The 22,132-nt window shown below is 43.0% G+C and overlaps 1 protein-coding gene across 2 annotated transcripts in view; it reads left to right on the forward strand.

The window, feature by feature from the left end:
- LOC311242845 (teneurin-3) overlaps positions 1-22,132 on the forward strand; it is a gene marked incomplete at its 3' end in the record, with an annotated part of 138,523 nt that overhangs the window by 5,650 nt on the left and 110,741 nt on the right. For both annotated transcript variants that reach the window (XM_084331897.1, XM_084331898.1), the window contains exon 2: positions 16,193-16,321. In XM_084331897.1, coding sequence (XP_084188023.1) covers positions 16,193-16,321 — 129 coding nt within the window. The remainder of the gene's footprint in view (positions 1-16,192; positions 16,322-22,132) is intronic.

Below are 22,132 nucleotides of genomic sequence, written 5' to 3' on the forward strand. Positions count from 1 at the left end.
TATATCTGGAACCGTTTCTGTTCAATTGTATCTAAATCTCTCTGTCGTATAAAGGCCTGGCTGGCAGTGCGGATAGAATAAGGTTTCTACTCCAGTGTATCAATTAACAAGTCCGAGTCCTCGTCTGCACCTTCAGAGTCTGAATGCAGTCAATGCTCGAGTCCAAGTTCAAGTCCAAGTCGAGTCACGAGTCCTGAAAATCAGTCCAGGACTCGGACTTGAGTACTATACAACACTGGCATGTAGTATGTGCAGTTCCAGCCGGTCATCTTAGAGGCTGGTTGAGCTGCAACCGAATGTCTTCCAGGCGGGAGAGGGATAAGGCGGAAGGTTTAAAATGTCCAGCTATTCTGCCTCTGACTGCCACCGCATCAGCTCCTCTTCTCTGAGCCAAAAGACCTCATTACCAGCCAGCTGGAGGGTGCGGCAGCAGGCGGCAGGAAGAGGGAGTCCAGCATCACTCATGGCCTTGATCATGTTTTTTGGCGTTGTCCCGCCGGAGCACAACGTGAACAGAACTTTTTTGGAATGTCCCACGTATGAAGCATATCATCATCAAACGCACCTGCTATGGCGCGCAAAGCCCGAAGCTGCTTTGCTTGTAGAATGACTCTCTGGAGAGTAGAATCCTCAGTCATCCACTGTGCAGTTACACCGATGAGAGACATCGGGTTGACACTGCCGGTCCAAATGTCAATGTTGAGAACAGGCTGTTGATGTGTTTTTTCACCAAGGTATGCATCTTTGGTAATACAATGTCGTGACGGTTGGGAATCTCGTACCTCGGCGGTTTTGAGAAGACAACAAAATGCAGTATCACCTACAACTGAAAACAACTGGTGAACAAGAGCAATGTACTGGATAAGAGCTTATGTTGTCTCTACCGCCCGTGGACTGTCTTTGGACATTTTGGTTGTTGTCCCGCTGCTGCTAGCATTAGCAATTTCCTTGAACTCTGCGTCGTGTTTGATCTTTACAGTACAAATTGCTTGTGTTAAAGGAGCTATTTTTCACCCCTCCTCTTGACAATCTAGCAGAGCATAGCTCTCCATCTGTTTTACTTCTGTCATCATCATGGCTCATCTTAAAATATCTCAAATGCTCACATTGCTCCTCTTCCGCCTAACGCACCTTGTAGCTGTGGCCATTATATGGTTTTCATAATTTATATGTTCTTTAGGTTTGTAAGTCTAGTGTAATATTTGAGAATGTATTTATGTTGCATTTCTTATTTTCTTTGTTGTTTGATTTGCTACAATTTATAGTATATTCATTTTGACGTCTTGTTATATATGGTGTCCCGTTGGGCTTCTCGCGTTTTATTTTTGGGACTGATTGCGGCACCTGCGAGCAAGCAGCAGGGATGGTCGGAGTTGCGCTCCGGTACAGGTTAATCCTTTTAGCTACTATGACTGTTGACAAGAACAGAAGAATGAAGATTCCCCTTTTTGTAGCATGCAGCCAACGAGGTATTTAGTGTTTGTTTGTATTTTGCTTTGTTGACGTGTTGTTTTTCATGCTGTGTATATTATTGTTTTGAGTCGACCTAACGTGGCTTATGTTTCTCTTTTAAGTTTTCACGGTGGATTGGAGGAACAAGGTTTCAATAAACCCGTAGAAAGAAACCCACTTGTGTCTGCCTGTGCTTGGAAGGAATTACACACCTGCTCAGCTGAAGAGAGGAGATGTTGCCGTGAGGCTGCTGGTAGGGTGTATCAGAGTAGTTTTCTGAATACAAGTACTTAAGCACAGTATCGGACTCAACGAACAATAAACACTATGCAACAACCATCAAATGCACACAGCACACACACCCACACGCACACACTCACTTTAAACAAACAACACACGGCAGCACCCACTCTCCACACTTTAGATCACCTAAACACACTTTATATTTATTGGTAAAGGATTTGCACTACAACTCGTACACCTTACTGTAAATTGTACCTAAATTGTACCTCATCTGCTTTGCACTATATAGTATTGTATATTAGTACATTGCATAGTATATTGTATATTGTATGGTAACTCAGTTACTTCTATTCTGCATCGAACATTGTACATATGTCTATACTGAACACTGTGACCTCTATTTTTACTTCTATTTTACATGCTATACTATTTTATTTCATACTTATCTTGTCTAGCACAGTCTCTGGAGCGTAACAGTAAGACGCATTTTGTATAAAAATATTCTGTACTTCTGTATGACAACTATTAAAGAAACTTGAACTTGGACTCTGGTTGGTGATGGAACCCGCCTGGTTGGAACTTGAACTTGGACTCTGGTTGGTGATGGAACCCGCCTGGTTGGTGTCATCAGCATACTCAAAACAATTATATCACACTCAATAATCTTCTCCCATTCCCTAGGATGGTTACATTTTCCCTATAACTAGAAGCGAGAGAGAAGAGCTTCTCTCTTTCCCTGGAATTAAGACACAGAAATATGCAAAAGCTTATTGTGAGCGCACCCGGGAGGTTTTCTGCTAGAGAACTAAAGATGATTTGTGTAGAAAAAGCCCCATTCTGTAAAGCCTACCACAAAGTCACACTGCACTCTCACTGTCAATGGAGCAGCTGTTGATTGATCTTGCATCTTGATTACATCACAGCTATGTCTTGGTTCTGCGGTTTCTAGTTTTGTGAGAGTTGCCTATAAAAGTTAATAAATATCAATTCAACTGTTTTAAGCCATGAGAATAACTTGTGTCCACGTAGCTCCCCTCCACACCAAATCGATGGCAGGGTTACCGCGGATGCAGTCGTTGGGTGTACGAAGGGGAGAGAGTAAACAGGCCTGTGTCTGACAGGAAGGGCCCAGTCGAAGGCACTGCCACTGTCTGCAAGGACGTCTGACACACCGACAGATGGAGTGTACAACATTTGACTGGGTTAGTGTGCTGTGGTGCAACTCAGCAGCGGCCGTGTTGAATGCAGAACCAGGTTCTACAGACAGGATTCTGATATAGGAGGCTGTGCAGTTTTGAGGAGCACATACACACATAAACCTGTGCTGTCTGTGCCATCGACTGATGTATTTACCCTGTCAAACAGGCTGAATTAAAATTTTTGTTTCAGAGCATTAGGGTGCCAGCTTGTTTTCCTGTCGTCTGATTGACAGGTCCGTTTGTTGGGAAAAGACATATTTCCTCATCGTAGCAAGGTCTTGTAGTTCAAAAGAGCCGTGATTGAGAGCAGGGAATCAGGGGTAAAGCTCAGCTGGCAATGTGCCACCATTATTCAGGAGCACTTCTCAGGTGAAATATATGTGTATGGTTGTCAAAATAATTACAATATTTACAGAAACGACACAGCAGTAATTCACCACGCCTGCCCTGAAAGGTACCATCAGAGCCGGAAGCCAATGTATTTAAAGTGATGTGGAGGTTTTGTGGAACATTTGACTATCCCCCCCCCCCCTAACTAACTAACTATGCTTCTATCTATACACACTGAGTACTACTACTATGCACACAGATTACAACTATGTGCTATATAGCTGAGGTACTATTATTCACTATACAACCTGAGTACTACGATGTACTATACACACTGAGTACTACTACTGTATGTAGTGTTAGTGTGGTCATTCCAGCTCTAGCCCTAACAGTGTATATTAACAATGAAAAGATGCAGATCAGAAGGACTGTTTTCATTGAACAGATAAATAACCATTGATTAGTTCCAGAATCTGCCTCATGGTCTGTGTCCTCCCGGGGTGGTCCATCCGGTATAAACATTGGTTTGGTTGGTCCGGTGACAAACAAAATGCTGGTGTTCCATGAGTAGCCTTTCGTCTCCTGGGAAAGTCTCACTTCCTTGTGCCACACTCTCGTCACTCCGTCTGAAACACCAGCTGACCTTTATTGGTGATCAGTTCCCGCTTCCAGCGTCTTCATTCCCACACATTTATCAATCAACCACTCAACCCAGAAATTTCTCTCAATGAAAACCAGAAAGGAAAGTAGAGAAACCCCTCATATTCCTCTCATTCCAAACACACACCCCTTACAACAAAAGAAAACATGGACCAACCTATTTATTTTTCTCAAATAATTGTATCCCCCCTTTTTTTTTTTTTTTTTTTAATCAACAACATCATGACATCAAAAGACACTCACACTAGTGCACGTTCCCCCGTCTAAAGATATGCTCTACAAACCGTTCCCATAGGCTGTGCACCACGCGTGCTCAGCCCCCTGACAGTGTGCCAGCCACGACGTTCTCTTTGCTTGGCAAATACCCTGCAGTCAAGTCACATGGCTGCAAAACTAAGCTCCCGCACAACGCTCTCTGATGAGATGCCCTGAACTTTACTTTTCACAATACCATCCAAAGACGCACTGAAGTACTACTATGTACAGTACTCTACACACCGAGTAGTACTACTATATGCTATATCTGAGTACTACTATGTACAGTACTCTACACACCGAGTACTACTATATACTATATCTGAGTACTACTATGTACAGTACTCTACACACCGAGTACTACTATATGCTATATCTGAGTAGCACTATGTACAGTACTGTACTCTACACACCGAGTACTACTATATGCTATATCTGAGTAGCACTATGTACAGTACTGTACTCTACACACAGAGTAGTACTACTATATGCTATATCTGAGTACTACTATGTACAGTACTCTACACACAGAGTACTACTATATGCTATATCTGAGTAGCACTATGTACAGTACTGTACTCTACACACCGAGTACTACTATATGCTATATCTGAGTAGCACTATGTACAGTACTGTACTCTACACACCGAGTAGTACTACTATATGCTATATCTGAGTAGTACTATGTACAGTACTTTACACACTGAGTACTACTATATGCTATACACACTGAGTAGTACTATACTATATTATGCTGATTAGTACTCACATGTTCACTGGTTGTTATTCATATTCAAATGCATCTTCTTTAACTATCCCCCTTATCTTAAACAATTTGTAATCCCATACAGCTCATCATATGGCCTAAGACATATGGATTACTTTTTTTTTGTTCACTACCCGAATCTCCAAGGTAGTTAGTTGGTAGACGTGCCTTTCTATTTAAAGCACCATCTGATTGGCATCATCTTCCCAGCTCACTCAGATCTATTACCTATTTTTTCCGCTTTAAGTCATCCTTGTTCACTCATCTCCAGACAAGCTGCTCCTGTTTTTCTTTCTTTCTTTTCTTTTTCTTTTGTGTGTGTAGTACATTTATGAAATGTATTTTGTTATCCTCTCAGGAGGATTGTGTGGGTGTTGGACTGGGTGGGTTGTGCTTGGGAGAGCTCCTGTCACTGTCAGTATGCATGATTGTATTGTCTACTGTGTACTATATACACTAATTACTAGGGATGTCCGATATTATTGGCCTACCGATATTGGCATTAAAATGTGATATCGGAAATTATCGGTAAAAAAACAAAAAATATATATATATTTTTTTTTAAATGTATTTAACCTTTATTTACCCAGGCAAGCAAGTAAGAACACATTCTGATTTTTTTTATTGTCAAAAGTATGCATAATGTTGTGTTAATTCCACGACAAGAGATATGTAATGTTAATTACCTGAAATTATTCCGTTTTTTGGGGGGGGGGGGGGGGGGGGGACCCTGCATATATCGGTATCGGTTGATTATCGGTTGATATCGGTATCGGAAATGAAGAGTTGGACAATATTGGTATATCGGTATCGGTAAAAAAGCCAATATCGAGCATCCCTACTAATTACTAATGTGTACTATACACACTGAGTACTACTATATAATATATACACTGAGTACTATTGTATACACTGAGTACTACTATATACTATACACACTGAGTACTAATAGGTACTATACACACTGAATACTACTATATACTATACACATACTATTATGTACTATATACACTGAGTATTACTGTGTACTATTTACTATATACACTGAGTACTACTATGTACTATATACCGTACACAGAGTATTACTAGGACAGAATCAGGATCAGACTTTTATTGTCACGTCCCTATCTTTTTACAGTATAGAGGAGTGGAGTGATTTATTTATTGGCTCCTCTGCCGAGCAGTAGCATCAACACACGGCAATATAAACAGTAAGTAAGACTTGTTTGAAGATTGTCACCTGTGTCGACATAAAACTGCCTTTCCTTTACTTGCCTGAAATTGAAATCAGTGGTTTTATTCCTTCCCAATATGATGAGGCATAAAATCATTATGAGGGTAATTTATTTTGGCATTTTGCACAATGGCCACCAGCATAGTACCAGTTGCGTATTAGGGATGTGTGTTGGGTTCAGTGGGCACAGGCACATAGCTGTTGCTATGACAGTCTCCTCCCCACCGCATGTATATATTCTCTGCCCGCCGTATATGTATATTATATACTCTGTCAGGATCTATGAGTAACAGTACTGTATATTTGAATACTGTATATGTCACAAATGTACCAGTACTAAATACCTATATGTCCCTATGCCATAAATGTCATGTATGTTGAGTGTCATAAATGTCAATATGAAATGAAAATGGGGGACCCTGATGTAAACAAGACAAACGTCTTTCTCTGGTCTGCATCCCCTTAACAATTGTGTGTATTGAGCCATACTGTATTGTACCCATTCTGCAATCTGTTAAATGAAGTTTTCATTCATTCATTCATTCATTCATTCATTCATTCATTCATTCATTCATTCATTCATTCATTCATTCATTCATTCATTCATTCATTCATTCATTCATTCATTCATTCATTCATTCATAATTATGTTTTAACAAAAGTAAACAGCATATAGCTACAGTAGGCAATTTTCTAAATATATTCAAATATGTTCTAAATAGAAAGAAAAGAAAACCCTGTTATTATATTTATCTGGAAACAGGAAATGATGTGGAATAATCCTTTAAAACCTTAACTCATTGAGCTCCATCTATCTTTAATCCCTGGCGCCATGCGTTATTGATAATTTTCACGATGTTTGCGGAGCTATCGTATATACTATATATTTTATAGCTGTGGAGACAATAGTATGGCTATTTTGACAGGCACTATTTATACACCAACATGGAAAAAACTGTGTATGTCTACATACAGTACCTTCGTTTGTGCCCTATCCCGTGCTAAAGATCGCCTCGTTTCACTATAATCCAGGCTGCTTTCCTGGAACGGGAGTTATGACGTGTTATGTGCATATGCGCAAATCGTTCGGCTTGCTTACCTGAAACCTATATTATTTCCAAATCAAAGGTATATACCAGTGGAGATTTCTCTATGACAACACGTGAAACACAAATTCACTCATAATTCATAATTATTATTAATTTACATATATATATTATTTTTTTTATTATTATTATAATTTTTTTTTATTAGAAATGTTTTCATCTGTAAAATAAATGCCAGTGAATTTTTTTTCTTCAAAAATTGCCAAAATTTACAGCTCTGAGCAGGCCTGCACTGCAGTAATGACTGCAGTAAATATTCATGCAGATGGCTACACAGGTTGACCCAGGATTAAATAAATAATAAATAATAGCCAATCAAAATAGGCTATTAACGTCATCTAAGCACGGTCCGTGCATTTAAACTCTTGCCATTGAATGGGGGATTGAATGATTGACAGCCTTGACATCCAATCAGAGAATGTGGCAACTCTGCTGCTCTGAAGCTGGACGGAGGTTGAATGATTGGCAGCCTTGAGATCCAATCAGAGAATGGTTTCTCTTCTGTGGCCTGCGGCTCTGCAGCAGCTTTGTTTACAAAATCATTTTTATCTCAGTTTAAGAAGCTAACTTGTTGGAGCTAACGTAGCTAAAGGGCTACCACCGCAGCTACCAGGCCCAGGGTGGAGTGTTTTGTTATTGTTCATGAACTTATTGTGCATCGTTTGATGATATATATTTTTTTTTAGTAGTGTAATTGACGTGATTGCCGGCTTGGACTGTGTAAGCTAACTTGTTGTAGCTAACGTGAGCTAATAGCTAAGTCATCGAAACGTTCACCCAGAGGAAGAAGAAGAAGAGGAAGATAGGATAGGTGAGCCCACAGCTTTGGTGAATGCACTGCTTTGGCAATCGCTTGGGTGACTGTCTGAGTGACCACCTGTCGGAGTCCCGAAGATGGAACGTGTGTCACGCATCAACAGAACAATGTTTAGTGGATTTCGACAGCATCCTCACGCAAATGAAGGATCGATTAGATCACAAAAGACTGCTGTTTGTTGCATTGCTGGATTTGCAACTGCAGAGGAGGTCATTGAACGTTTCATCAGAAAAGAGCGAAGGATGGATTTCATTTACAAGGAGCGACAGGGACACTATTTCCTCCTAAGAAGTAACGTTGTCAATGGTGAGTGAAATTCTTTTTTTTTAATATTTAGTAGCTGTGTGGGGCGGGTCTGTGTTGATTATGATTTAATTGGCTGTATTTTACTGCATGCGTTGGTATGTGTTCTGCCTTTCTGTGGGTAACAAGCGATTTATTATGGTCCGCCGTGGCCCTCCCTCCCTCCTCCTCTTCCTCCTCTTCCTCTCTCTCCTCCCTCTCTCTCCTCCCCTCCTCCTCCTCTCCCCTCCTCTCCTCCTAATCCTCTCCCCCTCCTCTCCTCCTCTCCTCTCCCTCTCCTCTCCCTCTCCTCTCTCCTCTCCCCTCCTCATCCTCCTCTCCTCTCCCTCTCCTCTCCTCTCCTTAATCAGAGTTTCCAACGATATAGGTCTATATGACAGGCGTTGTACTCTTAAACAGTAATGTATATTTGTAGATCTGGTATGTCATAAATGTCTGGATGTAGCAGTACTGTCTATATCTCTGTATGTCATATATAGATGTAGCAGTACTGTCTATCTGTATGTCATGTTATGATGAATTGAAAATGGGGGACCCTGATGTAAACAAGACGAAAGTCTTTCACTGGTCTGCATCCCCTTAACAATTGTGTGTATTGAGCCGTACTGTATTGTACCCATTCTGCAATCTGTTAAATAAAGTTTTCATTCATTCATTCATTCATTGTCCTTGTGTTACATAAAACCCATCTGTGGCCTCGTGCAGAGGAAGGTGGTAATTTAAATACGTGTTAGATATTCCAATGTACAGTTTTGCATACCATTGACTCAGAATGGTCTGTTTTATTGAAATCGTCACAGCAGTATAGTTTGTTTATACTTCAGAAGTATGATATTTAAACATGGTCCCCAAAATGAATGGAAGCGAATGAGGAGCCTGACACCTGGGAGGAATGGGGGTGTTGCAGCGTTGGGGATGTTTAAAAAATATAATTTAATATATAATATAATATAATAATTTGTGCTTCACCAAAAAATTTGGTCAGCAGCCTCCACTGGTATATACCATATAGATGTTTCTTCACAAAGTTACCAAAAGCATGTTTTAGGTCCGGTAAAATATGGGTCTGCGATCAACACAAAATTATGTTTTAGGTTTGGTCAAATAGACCTAAAATAGACGTTATCTTTGTTAGCAGGTACTCCAAAATGAGTAATCCAGTAGTTCCATCGCGATCGCCATTACTGGTGGGCATTGGGCCGGGCTATAATACGGAAAACAATAGGTTACCTCCTCGAAAATCTGGGACAGATGGCTGTGTGCTGCTTCACTTTGAGGGGGAGGGGATTCCTGCAGCCGGAGGCACTGAGAGACAACTCAGAGACAGTTCAAAAGGGAGGTGATACTGCCACCTGTCGGGATTCGATCGTCATTGCAATTATAACGTAGGCAGCGGTGCCAGGGAGACACAGGCAGGTCTGCGAGAGTATGTAGAATGTTAATAATCAAAAAAAGGAAAAAGGAACCAGAAACGACATATCTCGTTATTGGCACTCAACGCATGGGCCCCCCGAGATATCTTGTTTTTGGCGCTGAATGAGTTAAGGTGATTGACGCCTCCCATAAGTCTCTTTGACAAATGGTTCATGAGATATGAAAGGGGGTGGGGCTTATTTCAATGGAAAATGATGGAAATGTATTAATAAAAGTTTTTAATGTGTAGGTATGACAATAGGTTCACTATGGCATGTTGTAAATGGGTGCCAGAGAGCTGATTACTAGCAAACCCATGTAGTATCGCTATCTTGCACTCAAAAGGTGTAACTTAATACTGAATATGTATTTCAATGGACAATGATGGAAATGTATTTAAATACTTGTCGTTGACCGGTATGAAAAATATTCCAGAATCCAAGCCCCTGGTCTGCTGTCAGCATTTGAGCAACGTCTCATCCAAATGGGCCCAGTAGTTTGCGAGATTAGCTGTGGACAGAAAGAAAGACAGACAGACTCACACAAGCATGCAACAGATCGCATAATCCCCCCCAGGCTTTGCTATGTCGAGATACTAAAATATTAAAGGATCTCAAAAAAGGAATGTGTGGTACTAGATCTTTTAGTTCTGTTTACATTATTTTCGAATGAGGATCCATCGTAAAACGTTGTGGCAGTGCCCCGCTTTAACCTTCTTGATATTTTAGTGTTGAGTTTTTGAGTTTGCGAAACACATGGAGGTGAATTGAAAGAAGGAAATCTTCATTCAGGACATGCAGAAGAAATTATTCCTTATTTATAAAGAGAGATGGTCTGTTGACATGGTATAAACCAAAACTAGGAATTAGGGATGCTCGATATTGGCTTTTTTACCGATACCGATATACCGATATTGTCCAACTCTTAAATTCCGATACCGATATCAACCGATACCGATATATGCAGGGTTCCCCCCCCCCCCCAAAAAATTTAATAATTTCAGGTCATTAACATTACATATCTCTTGTTGTGGAATTAACACATTATGCATACTTTTGACAATAAATAAAATCTGAATTTGTTCTTATTTGCTTGCCTGGGTAAATAAAGGTTATAAAAATGTAAAAAAAATCATTTAAATTATTATTTTTTTAAACCCGATACCGATATTTTCCGATATCACATTTTAATATCGGACATCCCTACTAGGAATACATTGTTTTGAAGAACCATATGTTATGCAAAATATATCCAAAAGATCCTTCTGTTACATTCTGGTAAGCAAAGCAAACTGGTCTCTACATCAACCAGAAAAAGACCCAGGTGATGTGCATCAATGTCCCAACAGCACCTCCAATCACCATTGATGGAGAGGCGTTGGAATGTGTAGAAGACTTTACATACCTCGGAAGCCTCATAAGCAGTGAAAGTGGAACGCAAAAAGACATCAAGACGCGTCTCAACAAAGCAAGAGGTGCTTTCAGCCAACTTCGCAACAACTGGAAGTCTAAACAATATAGCCTTAAAACCAAACTCAGGCTCTACAACAGCAATGTTAAGTCTGTCCTGCTATATGGCTCTGAATGCTGGAGAGTAACAAAACAGGATATGAGAAAGGTTGACGTCTTCCACAATAGCTGCTTACGTAGGATCTGCAACATCTTTTGGCCAAATAGAATCTCGAATGAGGAACTTTATAAGAAGACAGGCAGCTTGCATATGTCCCTTGAGATAAGGAGACGGAGGTTAAGATGGCTCGGCCATGTATTGAGGATGCCCAATGAAAGGTTACCCAAAGTTGCCTTGAGATGGACCCCAGTTGGGAAGAGAAAGAGGGGTAGACCAAAGAACACCTGGCGAAGAACAGTGATGATGGAGCTGAAGGAGATGGGTCTTTCCTGGGACGAAGCGCAGGCCAAAGCACGAGACAGGATTCAGTGGCAGTGTATGATTGCGGCCTTATGCCCCAACCGAGATGAAGAGGATAAGTAAGTAAGTTACATTCTGGTACGTTACTGTGGTATATTTCTATATGCCTAGAGTGCTTATTATTATTAAGGACTATATTATAGTCCAGTAGGTGGCAGTAATACATGCTATGGACTGCATGTGATAGCAGTTGACCTGGAAGGACCTTTGTAAGTTGCACTTAGTGGGTTATAGATGCCCTCTCCTTTAGTCATAGACGCCCTCTCCTTTAGTCTAGCTCTTTTGGTCTTCCTTACAAATACACAATATAATTTGCCGACAAGGATGGCTCTGCTGGGGATTACGCCACCTCCGGAATCTACAAAGCGGCGGTGAGGCACCATGGATCTTTTACAGCCTTACAGTAGGATTTTTTTTTTGTGCCCAAGTTTAATGTTGTGACAGAAAGGAATAAGCTCCGCCAGCTCAAGAGGACTGGTGAGTCGACAGCCCCCGGTATGAGTCTAGAGCCCTTTCTGATGACATGATCAGGGACCAAATAGTGGTCAACACCAGACCCAGGGAACACTTACACTTACACTTATAAGCTTACACTTGAGAAGGTGTTTACTCATTCAAGTGGGATAGAAAGCACAGTTGCTGAAGCTAAAGCTATATCTGCAAACAACCCAGCCCCGGTAGCTGCAGTTGGCGCGGGCATCTACCGTGAGCATTTCAGTGGAGCTGCTCTAACAACCAAAGTTGATGACCCATCCTGGGTTTGGATTTGATCACTGCCCTGAATCTGGAGATCAGAAATGGCCGTGTTTCTTCCACTACACCCCCCCCCCCCCCCCCCCTATGCATCAGTACAGCAAACTATATTGGACACAGAAAACATAACAGCGTTGTGTAGCTGGGTCTTGTCTTTCCTCCTCTGCGGTATAGCTGCTGGATTTGTACACAAGGTCAATGTGATGCCTGACATTATGCCAAAACAGCAAAGGTGTTTGCTTGCCTTTTGCTCTCCAAAGATATTGTTTCTCTGGAGTTGCAGAGATTTGAGAAAGAGGGTATAATTGAGAGAAATTTACTGCTTTCCATGGGTGTTGCCGATACTGGCAGCACAGTGGAAGTGTGGATGGCTCAAGCTTTGTGCTGATTTTACGAGAGTCCCAACAAGTCATGGTCGTGGGCAACAGCCATACACTCCCTCACAGGTTTTTCATGAGCTCAGGGGAGCATGGATGTTCTCCACCATAGATCTACAGAACGCTTACCAGTTACCACCAATTACCAGCGCACCCTGACAGCAGAGATCTTGCTGCTTTTCATCACCCACGATGGACCCTTTCGAGTTCCCTGCGGTTTGCTCCGAGGACGATGTCTCAAATCCTCTCTGGACTAGAAGGTCTCCAGTGTTTTTTTTGATGACATCATAATGTAGGCAGGGGATCCTGAACTTCGTGAGACTCGAGGCTCGAGGCTGTGTCAAATATTCTCAATGTGAGTGGCTTGAAGCGCAATATGGAAATGTGACACTTCCTGGACAAATCTGGTATCAGCCACAACCCAGACCGTGGCAGTCACCTGGGCTCCTCCCCCACATGATGCCTCTCCCCCTCATAAATATGGTCAATAACACTTAGAATATGAATATATACTATGAGTAAGTAAAGTATGCAGTATACACAGGTGCAGTATACTGTACATAAGGTATCCTAACTGGCATGATATACAGTATGCCCTACGTTATAGTCTGTGCAGTTTAGGTGGGAGTCAGACACACTTGAGTTCTGCTGCTGTTAGTTATCCGGCTGCTGGCAGAGGTCCTAGTAAGATGAACTTGAGCTGGTTCTAGTTGTGGAGTACAGACGGGAAGGAACCGAGAACTCCCTTAGCTACAGTACTTCCATCACCGGCTCTGGGAAAATAAGCAGGGACTTAAGTCTAACTTGTTTGGTCTTCTTTACAAATATACAACAAATACCATCAGCCATAGAAACGTTCATTAATTCCATCTTTATTTCATCTTGAAAGATCATTGAGAGCAAGCTCAAATTTACAATTTTGTTGAGAGGAACAATACATAAATACAAAAACAATAGAAAAATAGAAAAGTCAGTTAAACAATTAATATCAATCAAAATCGAAACAGTTTCACTGAAGTGAAATGGTTGGCTATTATAGATTTAAACTGACCAATGTGATGTTTAAGTATTGAGTTTTAAGGTGCTTTGCAAAACATTCCACCTGTCAGGGGCACAGAAGCTAAAAGCAGATTTTCCTAATTCAGTGAAAACTCTGGGACCTTAAGATAGGGTCCAGAGGTCCAGGTCAGTGTTGAAGTGATGTAGGCTGGAAGATCATCAATAATGGCTTCATACGGGTAGATTCATTGGTGCTCCTGAGTCCTGAGGAGGAGTGTTCCCTTCTATATCATCTATTTCTGTTTCATTTCTTTTGGTCAGATGATCATGAAAGGCTTGAAATTGTGTTTCAGGAAAGACAAAGCTTGGGGGGGGGGGGGGGGGCAGAACGTTCTGTTTATATTAAATGGAGTTTGTGTTATGTTTTGTGCTGATGATTATTATGTTGTACACCATCGCAATGATAGAATAGAATAGAATATAAGTACTTTATTGATCCCGAGGGAAATTCAGCACTACAAATCGTTCACAATAAACATTTAGTCAAAAATAAGAATGGAAATACAGTCAAGCATACAGTACATTCTAAAATATACAGCCAAAAATATACAGTGAAAGTATATGACTATGATATATGACTATATTATGAGTATATATCTTACTGATGAGTATATTAAAATGATAATATGTAGTGTATTGTTAGTCCACGCAGGCTCGGGCACCTCGGGTGCATGACACTGAAATCAAATAGAAACACCTCCACGGCGCGTTGAGCCTGACAGATGGCAGAAACCAAGGCACTCGCTCGACAGCAGTGGCCTTTAAACAAGACACCAGGTCCCTTTTTCAACAAGCTGCTGACTGGAAATGATCCATGGCACCCCATGCAAGTTTTCACATCTAGCATTTGATATCCTCTCTGTCTCCCCTCGAGCTGTTTGCCAGGGAGTGGTGTTTGAAAAAAGTTACCCCCCCCCCCCCCCCCCCCCCCCCCCCCCCCCCCCTCAGAACAAATGGTCAGAAATCAAGAGTAAATGGAGATATGCTTCCTCAGCGTTTCCACTGACAGGCATCTTTGAAGGAGGTTTGCCCTCTTGGCTTTCCCTAAAATACAACCAAGAAACACAGTTTGATTGCCTTCGCCACAGTGACAATAAAGAAGCCGGCTGAATGAGCGCCAGACACAGTTTAGTTATTAAAGAGAAGGAGAGGAGTTGGCGGTTTCCTGTAGCTTTCCTTACACTCTTCCTTCCCATCTTCCACTCGTACTCGTAAAATAGACAACCTCCGTTATGACGATCAACTAGATACCTTTGCCCAACCTCGCGGTGAGCGAAGAGTACATTTCTTATCATCTGAAGGCCACTTTACACTATTTTCTTTTGCTGCTACTCTGTCTGTATGTCTCTCTCTCCTTCACACGTTGTCTCTCTCTAATTTTTCCACTCCTTGCTTTGTGCTAGACTTGGAGCTTAAGACCCCCCCCCCACTTGTCTTGTGTGGTTGTCTCTAATGAATGCTTTGTGTCAAAATAGAAAGTCTGCCGGCTTGATACAGAATCTGTTTGTGTCCCGACACTTGTTCACATTAATGGATAGTGGTGGGAAGACCGATTCTTTTAACGGATTTGATTCTTTCAGACTGTCCAACAGTAGAGAGTTGAATCAGATTAGTTCGATTCACCTTTTAAATGGTCGTTTCCTGGGCGTTATTAGGGATTCTTTGAGGTGATTTGGGTAGGAGTCGTCCGTTGGGTCCCTTCACTTCTCTAGCAGTGAATTGAAATCTCTCCATCCGATTCAGTTTCGAGTCGCCACTGGCAGATGAAATGAAGAGACTCAACGGACTCCGCCAACCCAAATCACCCCAAAGAATCGCTACTCTAGCGCCCTGACTCGTCCGCTCACTCACTGACTCTTTCACCCCTCCTCCTCTCAGCACGGCTTAGTAGAAAAGAGCGATGTGGGGTCGCTGAACGAGTCACCGGTTGCGGTTCGATTCGTTTCACGTCCGCGAATCGAATCAACTCATTCACCCAAAATAATTGTTCGTTCGAACGATTTGTTCGCGAATCGCACATCACTGGTAATGATCGATGCTCCCCAAGGAACCCCGGTAGTGCGACAGTGTTCCGGGGTGTTGATTGAAGTTACTTCAGGCCCCTTCTTAATTTGTACTGTGAAGAAAGGTCTTGAAGTTAGACATTTTATTCTCTTTATGCCTAGCCATGGATATGCTAGCTCCCACTGGTGTTTGATGTTCTAATGGCTTTATTGTTTTTATCTTATACACTGTCTAGACTGCCCCCCTCCCCCGTCTCTCCGAGCTCACACAGAGTTTCTTGTGTACTTCACAGCGATGCACCTTTTCGGCCTCAATTGGCAACTCCAAGAGTTGGAGAACCAGCCTGCTTTTGAGAACGGGGGAGGAGGAAAGACAGGACCCACTCAGCCCAGCACGGTGACAGCACTGTCAGCTGACAGCGGTAAGACAGCAGTACTAAAAGACCTCAACACCGCTATATTCCCTATTCATGGGCATTCAAATAAACCTTCATATTAACCTCCCCTACTCATTTAGGTTCAAATAAACCTTCACGTGGACCTTTAAAGGCAAACTGAAATGGCCTGTTCAGGCAGTGATTTGCGCCTGTGTAGAGCTGAACGGACTTGAATTGCTGTCTGCATGCAATGATGTAGCCCTTATCTACATCGATCTACAGTACATGTGAATAGACCAGTGGTGATTGACAGGAACACTGGGTGCCTTCTTAAGTAGCTAAGCGCTCATGGTGAGAATGCTCATGGTGAGCGATTTAAGGCTCTGCTCTATCTGAACGCTGAGCTACTGCCCTCTAGCATGGAAACTGGCGACGAGAAAGACGGTACTCAGCGCTTCCTCAAATGTTTTGTTTGAGGAAGCAGAGGCCGATGATATGGTCGGTATAGAGCATAATATTGCTAATCTGCGTTGTGTTGAAGACGAGGATGATGTGATGCTGCTCTCTGCTGTTGCTTGTGAGACCTCCTGGGGGAACCGGGTCTGCCATTCCACGTCCGCGTAGGATCCATTTCCTCAGTATACTGAGCCTAGTCAGAAAGTGCTCAGCAACACTCTGAGCGGCTCAGAGTGAGCAGAACCGAGCGACCCGCTACGTGTGTTTCTCCCTCTGAGCGGCTCAGAGTGAGCAGAACCGGGCGACCCGCTACGTGTGTTTCTCCCTCTGAGCGGCTCAGAGTGAGCAGAACCGAGCGACCCGCTACGTGTGTTTCTCCCTCTGAGCGGCTCAGAGTGAGCAGAACCGAGCGACCCGCTATGTGTGTTTCTCCCTCTGAGCGGCTCAGAGTGAGCAGAACCGAGCGACCCGCTACGTGTGTTTCTCCCTCTGAGCGGCTCAGAGTGAGCAGAACCGGGCGACCCGCTACGTGTGTTTCTCCCTCTGAGCGGCTCAGAGTGGGCAGAACCGAGCGACCCGCTACGTGTGTTTCTCCCTCTGAGCGGCTCAGAGTGGGCAGAACCGAGCGACCCGCTACGTGTGTTTCTCCCTCTGAGCGGCTCAGAGTGAGCAGAACCGAGCGACCCGCTACGTGTGTTTCTCCCTCTGAGCAGCTCAGAGTGAGCAGAACCGAGCGACCCGCTACGTGTGTTTCTCCCTCTGACGGAAGCTGAGCCGCTCAGTTACTAAACGCACAAGTTTCAAGTTCAAGTTTTGTTTTATTTGTCACATATATAGACAATATATAATGTATACATGTACATTCTAGTGAAATGCTTGGTTCTGTATGACCCTCCTGAAATTGTGCTTCATACAGTATAAAGGAATAAAGACCAAACACTATACAAAATATACAAAACTAAAATGTACAAAATGCAAGATGTGGATGGATATATATATACTGTATGGTAGGTACCAAGCCAGCAAGGAAAAGGGCTCATAGCTAAGTGTACAATGCAGCCAACATCGCAGGAATATTAAGGTACAACTCACGTGTTGGGCATCTTGATGTGGTCATCCTAAAGCCAAGGCCATGAAGTGTTTTTAAACCGAGATACTTAAACACATTCAGAGCCGTTCCCATGATTATAAGGGTCCTGCACTGCATTAATCAAGCTCTTTGCAACACATTGTGTCATTGTCCAAATGTTTCACCCTCTAGAAAGCCCCATGTCTGTACTAGGACATCTAATCTAGCCAAAACATCCCCACAATATTTTTCCATCCACTCTAATGCATGGTGCTTGGCTCTTTGCATTCATCCAGCATGGCTGGGTAAACTGGCCTACGTTCCAAGAGAGGGAGGGAGGGAGAGAGAGAGAGAGAGAAGCATCTTTCAAACATCAACTCCAGACAGTGGCCGGAGAATTGGGTGCAAGCGTTGCCTGGAGTTGCTTTTTCACACACAGCAGCCGATTCACCGTGGCAGACGCGTTCTCACATATGGAAATGCGCCTGGTTTAGGCGAGGGGTGGCACCTAGTTAGAGCGAGCAGGAGGCTTTGGATAAAAGCGTCAGCTAAATGACTAAATGTAAATGTAAGAAGTATGCTGTGGAAGTAGTATTGTTTTGTTGTTTACTTTAATAATAAGAGTGGAAAGCAATTTGCAAGCAGAAAAGAGTACAGCAGTCTGCCTCACAACTGCTGCTGAACATACAGCAAGTAATGTTACTTGTAATACTTAATACACAACGTCTGAACATAACATATAGAAAATATGATAAATACTCCAGAAACGTTATTATATTACCAGTGAACAAGGCAATTTAGTCTCATGTTGCAGATGTAGGTGTCTGCTGACGTCGCACTGCTCCTCCTCACATTATCTAATAGTGTCACTGCTCCCCCTCACAGTATCTAATAGTGTCACTGCTCCTCCTCACAGTATCTAATAGTATCACTGCTCCCCCTCACAGTATCTAATAGTGTCTCTGCTCCTCCTCACAGTATCTAATAGTGTCAACACTGCTCCCCCTCACAGTATCTAATAGTGTCACTGCTCCTCCTCACAGTATCTAATAGTGTCTCTGCTCCTCCTCACAGTATCTAATAGTGTAAACACTGCTCCTCCTCACAGTATCTAATAGTATCACTGCTCCTCCTCACAGTATCTAATAGTATCACTGCTCCCCCTCACAGTATCTAATAGTGTCACTGCTCCTCCTCACAGTATCTAATAGTGTCAACACTGCTCCTCCTCACAGTATCTAATAGTGTCACTGCTCCTCCTCACAGTATCTAATAGTATCACTGCTCCTCCTCACAGTATCTAATAGTATCACTGCTCCTCCTCACAGTATCTAATAGTGTCACTGCTCCTCCTCACAGTATCTAATACATTTTACATTTACATTTAGTCATTTAGCTGACGCTTTTATCCAAAGCGACTTACAAGTTCTGTACGACAAGCCATCAGGAAGGGCACAACTCTATCAGCTGAGTAACAATGTTCATCAAAGTGTTGAGTGCTACAGTGTAGGTTAGTTTATTAGGACAAGTGCATGACAGTATAATTAGTTAGGGTTAGATTTTTTTTTTTTTTTTTTTTAATTCAGATAATGGTTGAAGAAGTGTGTCTTTAGTCGACGGCGAAAGATTGGACGTGTTTCGGCTGTCCTAACTGGGGTGGGTAGTTCATTCCACCATTGTGGGGCAAGGATTGAGAATAGGCGACTTCTCTTTGATGACCCTCCCGGAGCTTGGATAGGAGTAGGTCTGAGGCGGCCAGAAGATGCAGAGCGTAGGGGTCTTGAGGGTGTGTAGTTAGAGACCATTGACCGGAGGTAGGCGGGAGCAGTTCCCTTTGCCGCACGGTATGCTAGGTTGAGGGCCTTGAAGCGGATTCGTGCAGCAATGGGGAGCCAGTGCAGGTCCCTAAGAAGTGGGGTGACATGGGCCGACTTCGGTAGGTTTGAGATCAGGCGGGCCGCTGCGTTCTGAATGAGTTGAAGAGGGTTAGTGGCAGTGGCCGGGAGGCCAGCGAGCAGTGCGTTGCAGTAGTCGAGGCGGGAGATGACTGTTGATTGGACGAGGAGTTGGGTGGCTTCTTTTGTCAGGAAGGGGCGGATCCTTCTGACATTGCTCAGGAGGAATCGGCAGGTTCTGGTTGTCGCTGCGATGTAAGTAAGTAAGTAAGTAAGTAAGTATTTATAAAGCACCTTTCATACATGTCATGTAGCTCAAAGTGCTGTACACAATTATAGGCATATATAACGATAAAAGCAATAAAGTCATAGTGATCAGTTAAGATCAATGTTTAAAAAAAATAAAAATAATAATAATAGTAACGTAAAAATGAAAATAACGTAAAAACAGTCATTTGCTTACCAGTTTGGGAGAACAGGTCCGCACAAACATTTCCGCTCAGTGGCAACCGGAAGTGCACTAAACCAATGCACTTGTATGGTAGGTAGCAATGTTTAGGTCTTATAATGCTAGTGTAGTTACGTTTTTATCAGTGGTCATAGTTGGGTCCATAGTGCTTTACCAAGTCCCATGGATCCATCAGTGGCCGTGTATTGTGTGCGTATGTACCCGTTCGCTCATGTGGTCAGTGGCCAGAGTTGGGTCCACAGGACCTATCCAAGTCCCATGGACCCATCAGTGGCCGCGTCTTGTGGTAGAAAGAAAGAAAAAGAAAAACGTATAAAGAAAACAGTCTAAAGTTTGAAAGTTTGGGAGGTCCGCAAAAACACGCCTTCAGCTCAGAAGCTGAGGCGTGTCAAAAACTTTTGAAAAACTGGAGGCGTGTCTCCTATTGTACCCATTCCTTCATCTAAAAAGTTTGAAAGTTTGGGAGGTCCGCAAAAACACGCCTTCAGCTCAGAAGCTGAGGCGTGTCAAAAACGTTTGAAAAACTGGAGGCGTGTCTCCTATTGTACCCATTCCTTCATCTAAAAAGTTTGAAAGTTTGGGAGGTCCGCAAAAACACGCCTTCAGCTCAGAAGCTGAGGCGTGTCAAAAACGTTTGAAAAACTGGAGGCGTGTCTCCTATGTACCCGTTCCTTCATCTAAAAAGTTGGGTCCACAAGGCTTATCCTAGCCTCATGGATCCATCAGGTTTTTCCAAGCCATAACTATTTGTAAGCTAGACTGTATAGGTACGTTTTTAATTTTCCTTTAAAAATGTGTATAGAGCTGGCGTTTCTGATGTGTGTTGGTAGTGTGTTCCATAGTTTTGGGGCATAATTGGCAAATGCCATACTTCCTATCCTTTTTTGGTTTCTGGGCGTGTCTAGTAAACCTGTAGTGGATGACCGTAGCGTTCTTGAGGGCAGATAACTAACTAGGGAATTTGCTATGTATTTTGGGCCTTGCTCATTAAGAGCTTTATATGTTAGGAAAAGGACCTTAAAATCAATTCTATGAGTTATTGGAAGCCAGTGCAGAGTGGCCAGGACTGGAGTGATATGTTCTCTTCTCCTTGTATGAGTTAGTAATCGAGCTGCAGAGTTTTGGATAAGCTGAAGCTTCCCAATGGTTGCTTTGGGAAGACCAGTGAACAGTGCATTACAATAGTCAAGCCGACTTGATACAAAAGCATGAATAAGTTTCTCTGCATCCTTTTTATTTACGAAAGGTCTTACTTTCGTAATGTGAGCAGAGAAGTTCAACTGGTCGTCGAGGACAACACCAAGGTTCTTGGCGGTCGGGGACGCGGTCACAGCTGCATTCTCGACTGTGATGGAAAGGTCGGTCAGGGGGGAGGATTTGGCTGGCAGGTGGAGCAATTCTGTTTAGCTTAGGTTCAGTTTGAGGTGGTTGGTCGTCATCCAGGCGGAGATGTCGGACAGACAGGCCGAGATCCGCTCAGAGACGTGGATATCTGAGGGAGGGAAGGAGAGGAAGAGTTGAGTATCGTCGGCATAACAGTGGTAGGAGAAGCCATGAGACGTGATAATGTTACCCAGTGATTTAGTGTAGAGGGAGAAGAGAAGGGGTCCTAAAACCGAGCCCTGGGGGACACCCGTCCGCAGGGGGCGGGTGGCCGACAGGGTCCCTCTCCATGAACCTTGGTAGGAGCGGTCATTGAGGTATGATGACAACCATGTCAGCGCAGAGCCAGCCACTCCCATTCCTGCGAGGGCCGCGAGGAGGATCTGGTGGTTTTTCTAAGTGAAGTGCCTCTGTGACCGCAATGAGGGCTGTCTCTGTGGAGTGACCAGTTCTGAAGCCTGACTGATTAGGGTCTAGGAGGTCATAATAGTGTCACTGCTCCCCCTCACAGTATCTAATAGTGTCACTGCTCCTCCTCACAGTATTTAATAGTATCAACACTGCTCCCCCTCACAGTATCTAAT

The sequence above is a fragment of the Notolepis coatsorum genome, assembly GCF_963971535.1.
Source record: "Notolepis coatsorum genome assembly, chromosome: 16".
Taxonomy (NCBI): domain Eukaryota; kingdom Metazoa; phylum Chordata; class Actinopteri; order Aulopiformes; family Paralepididae; genus Notolepis; species Notolepis coatsorum.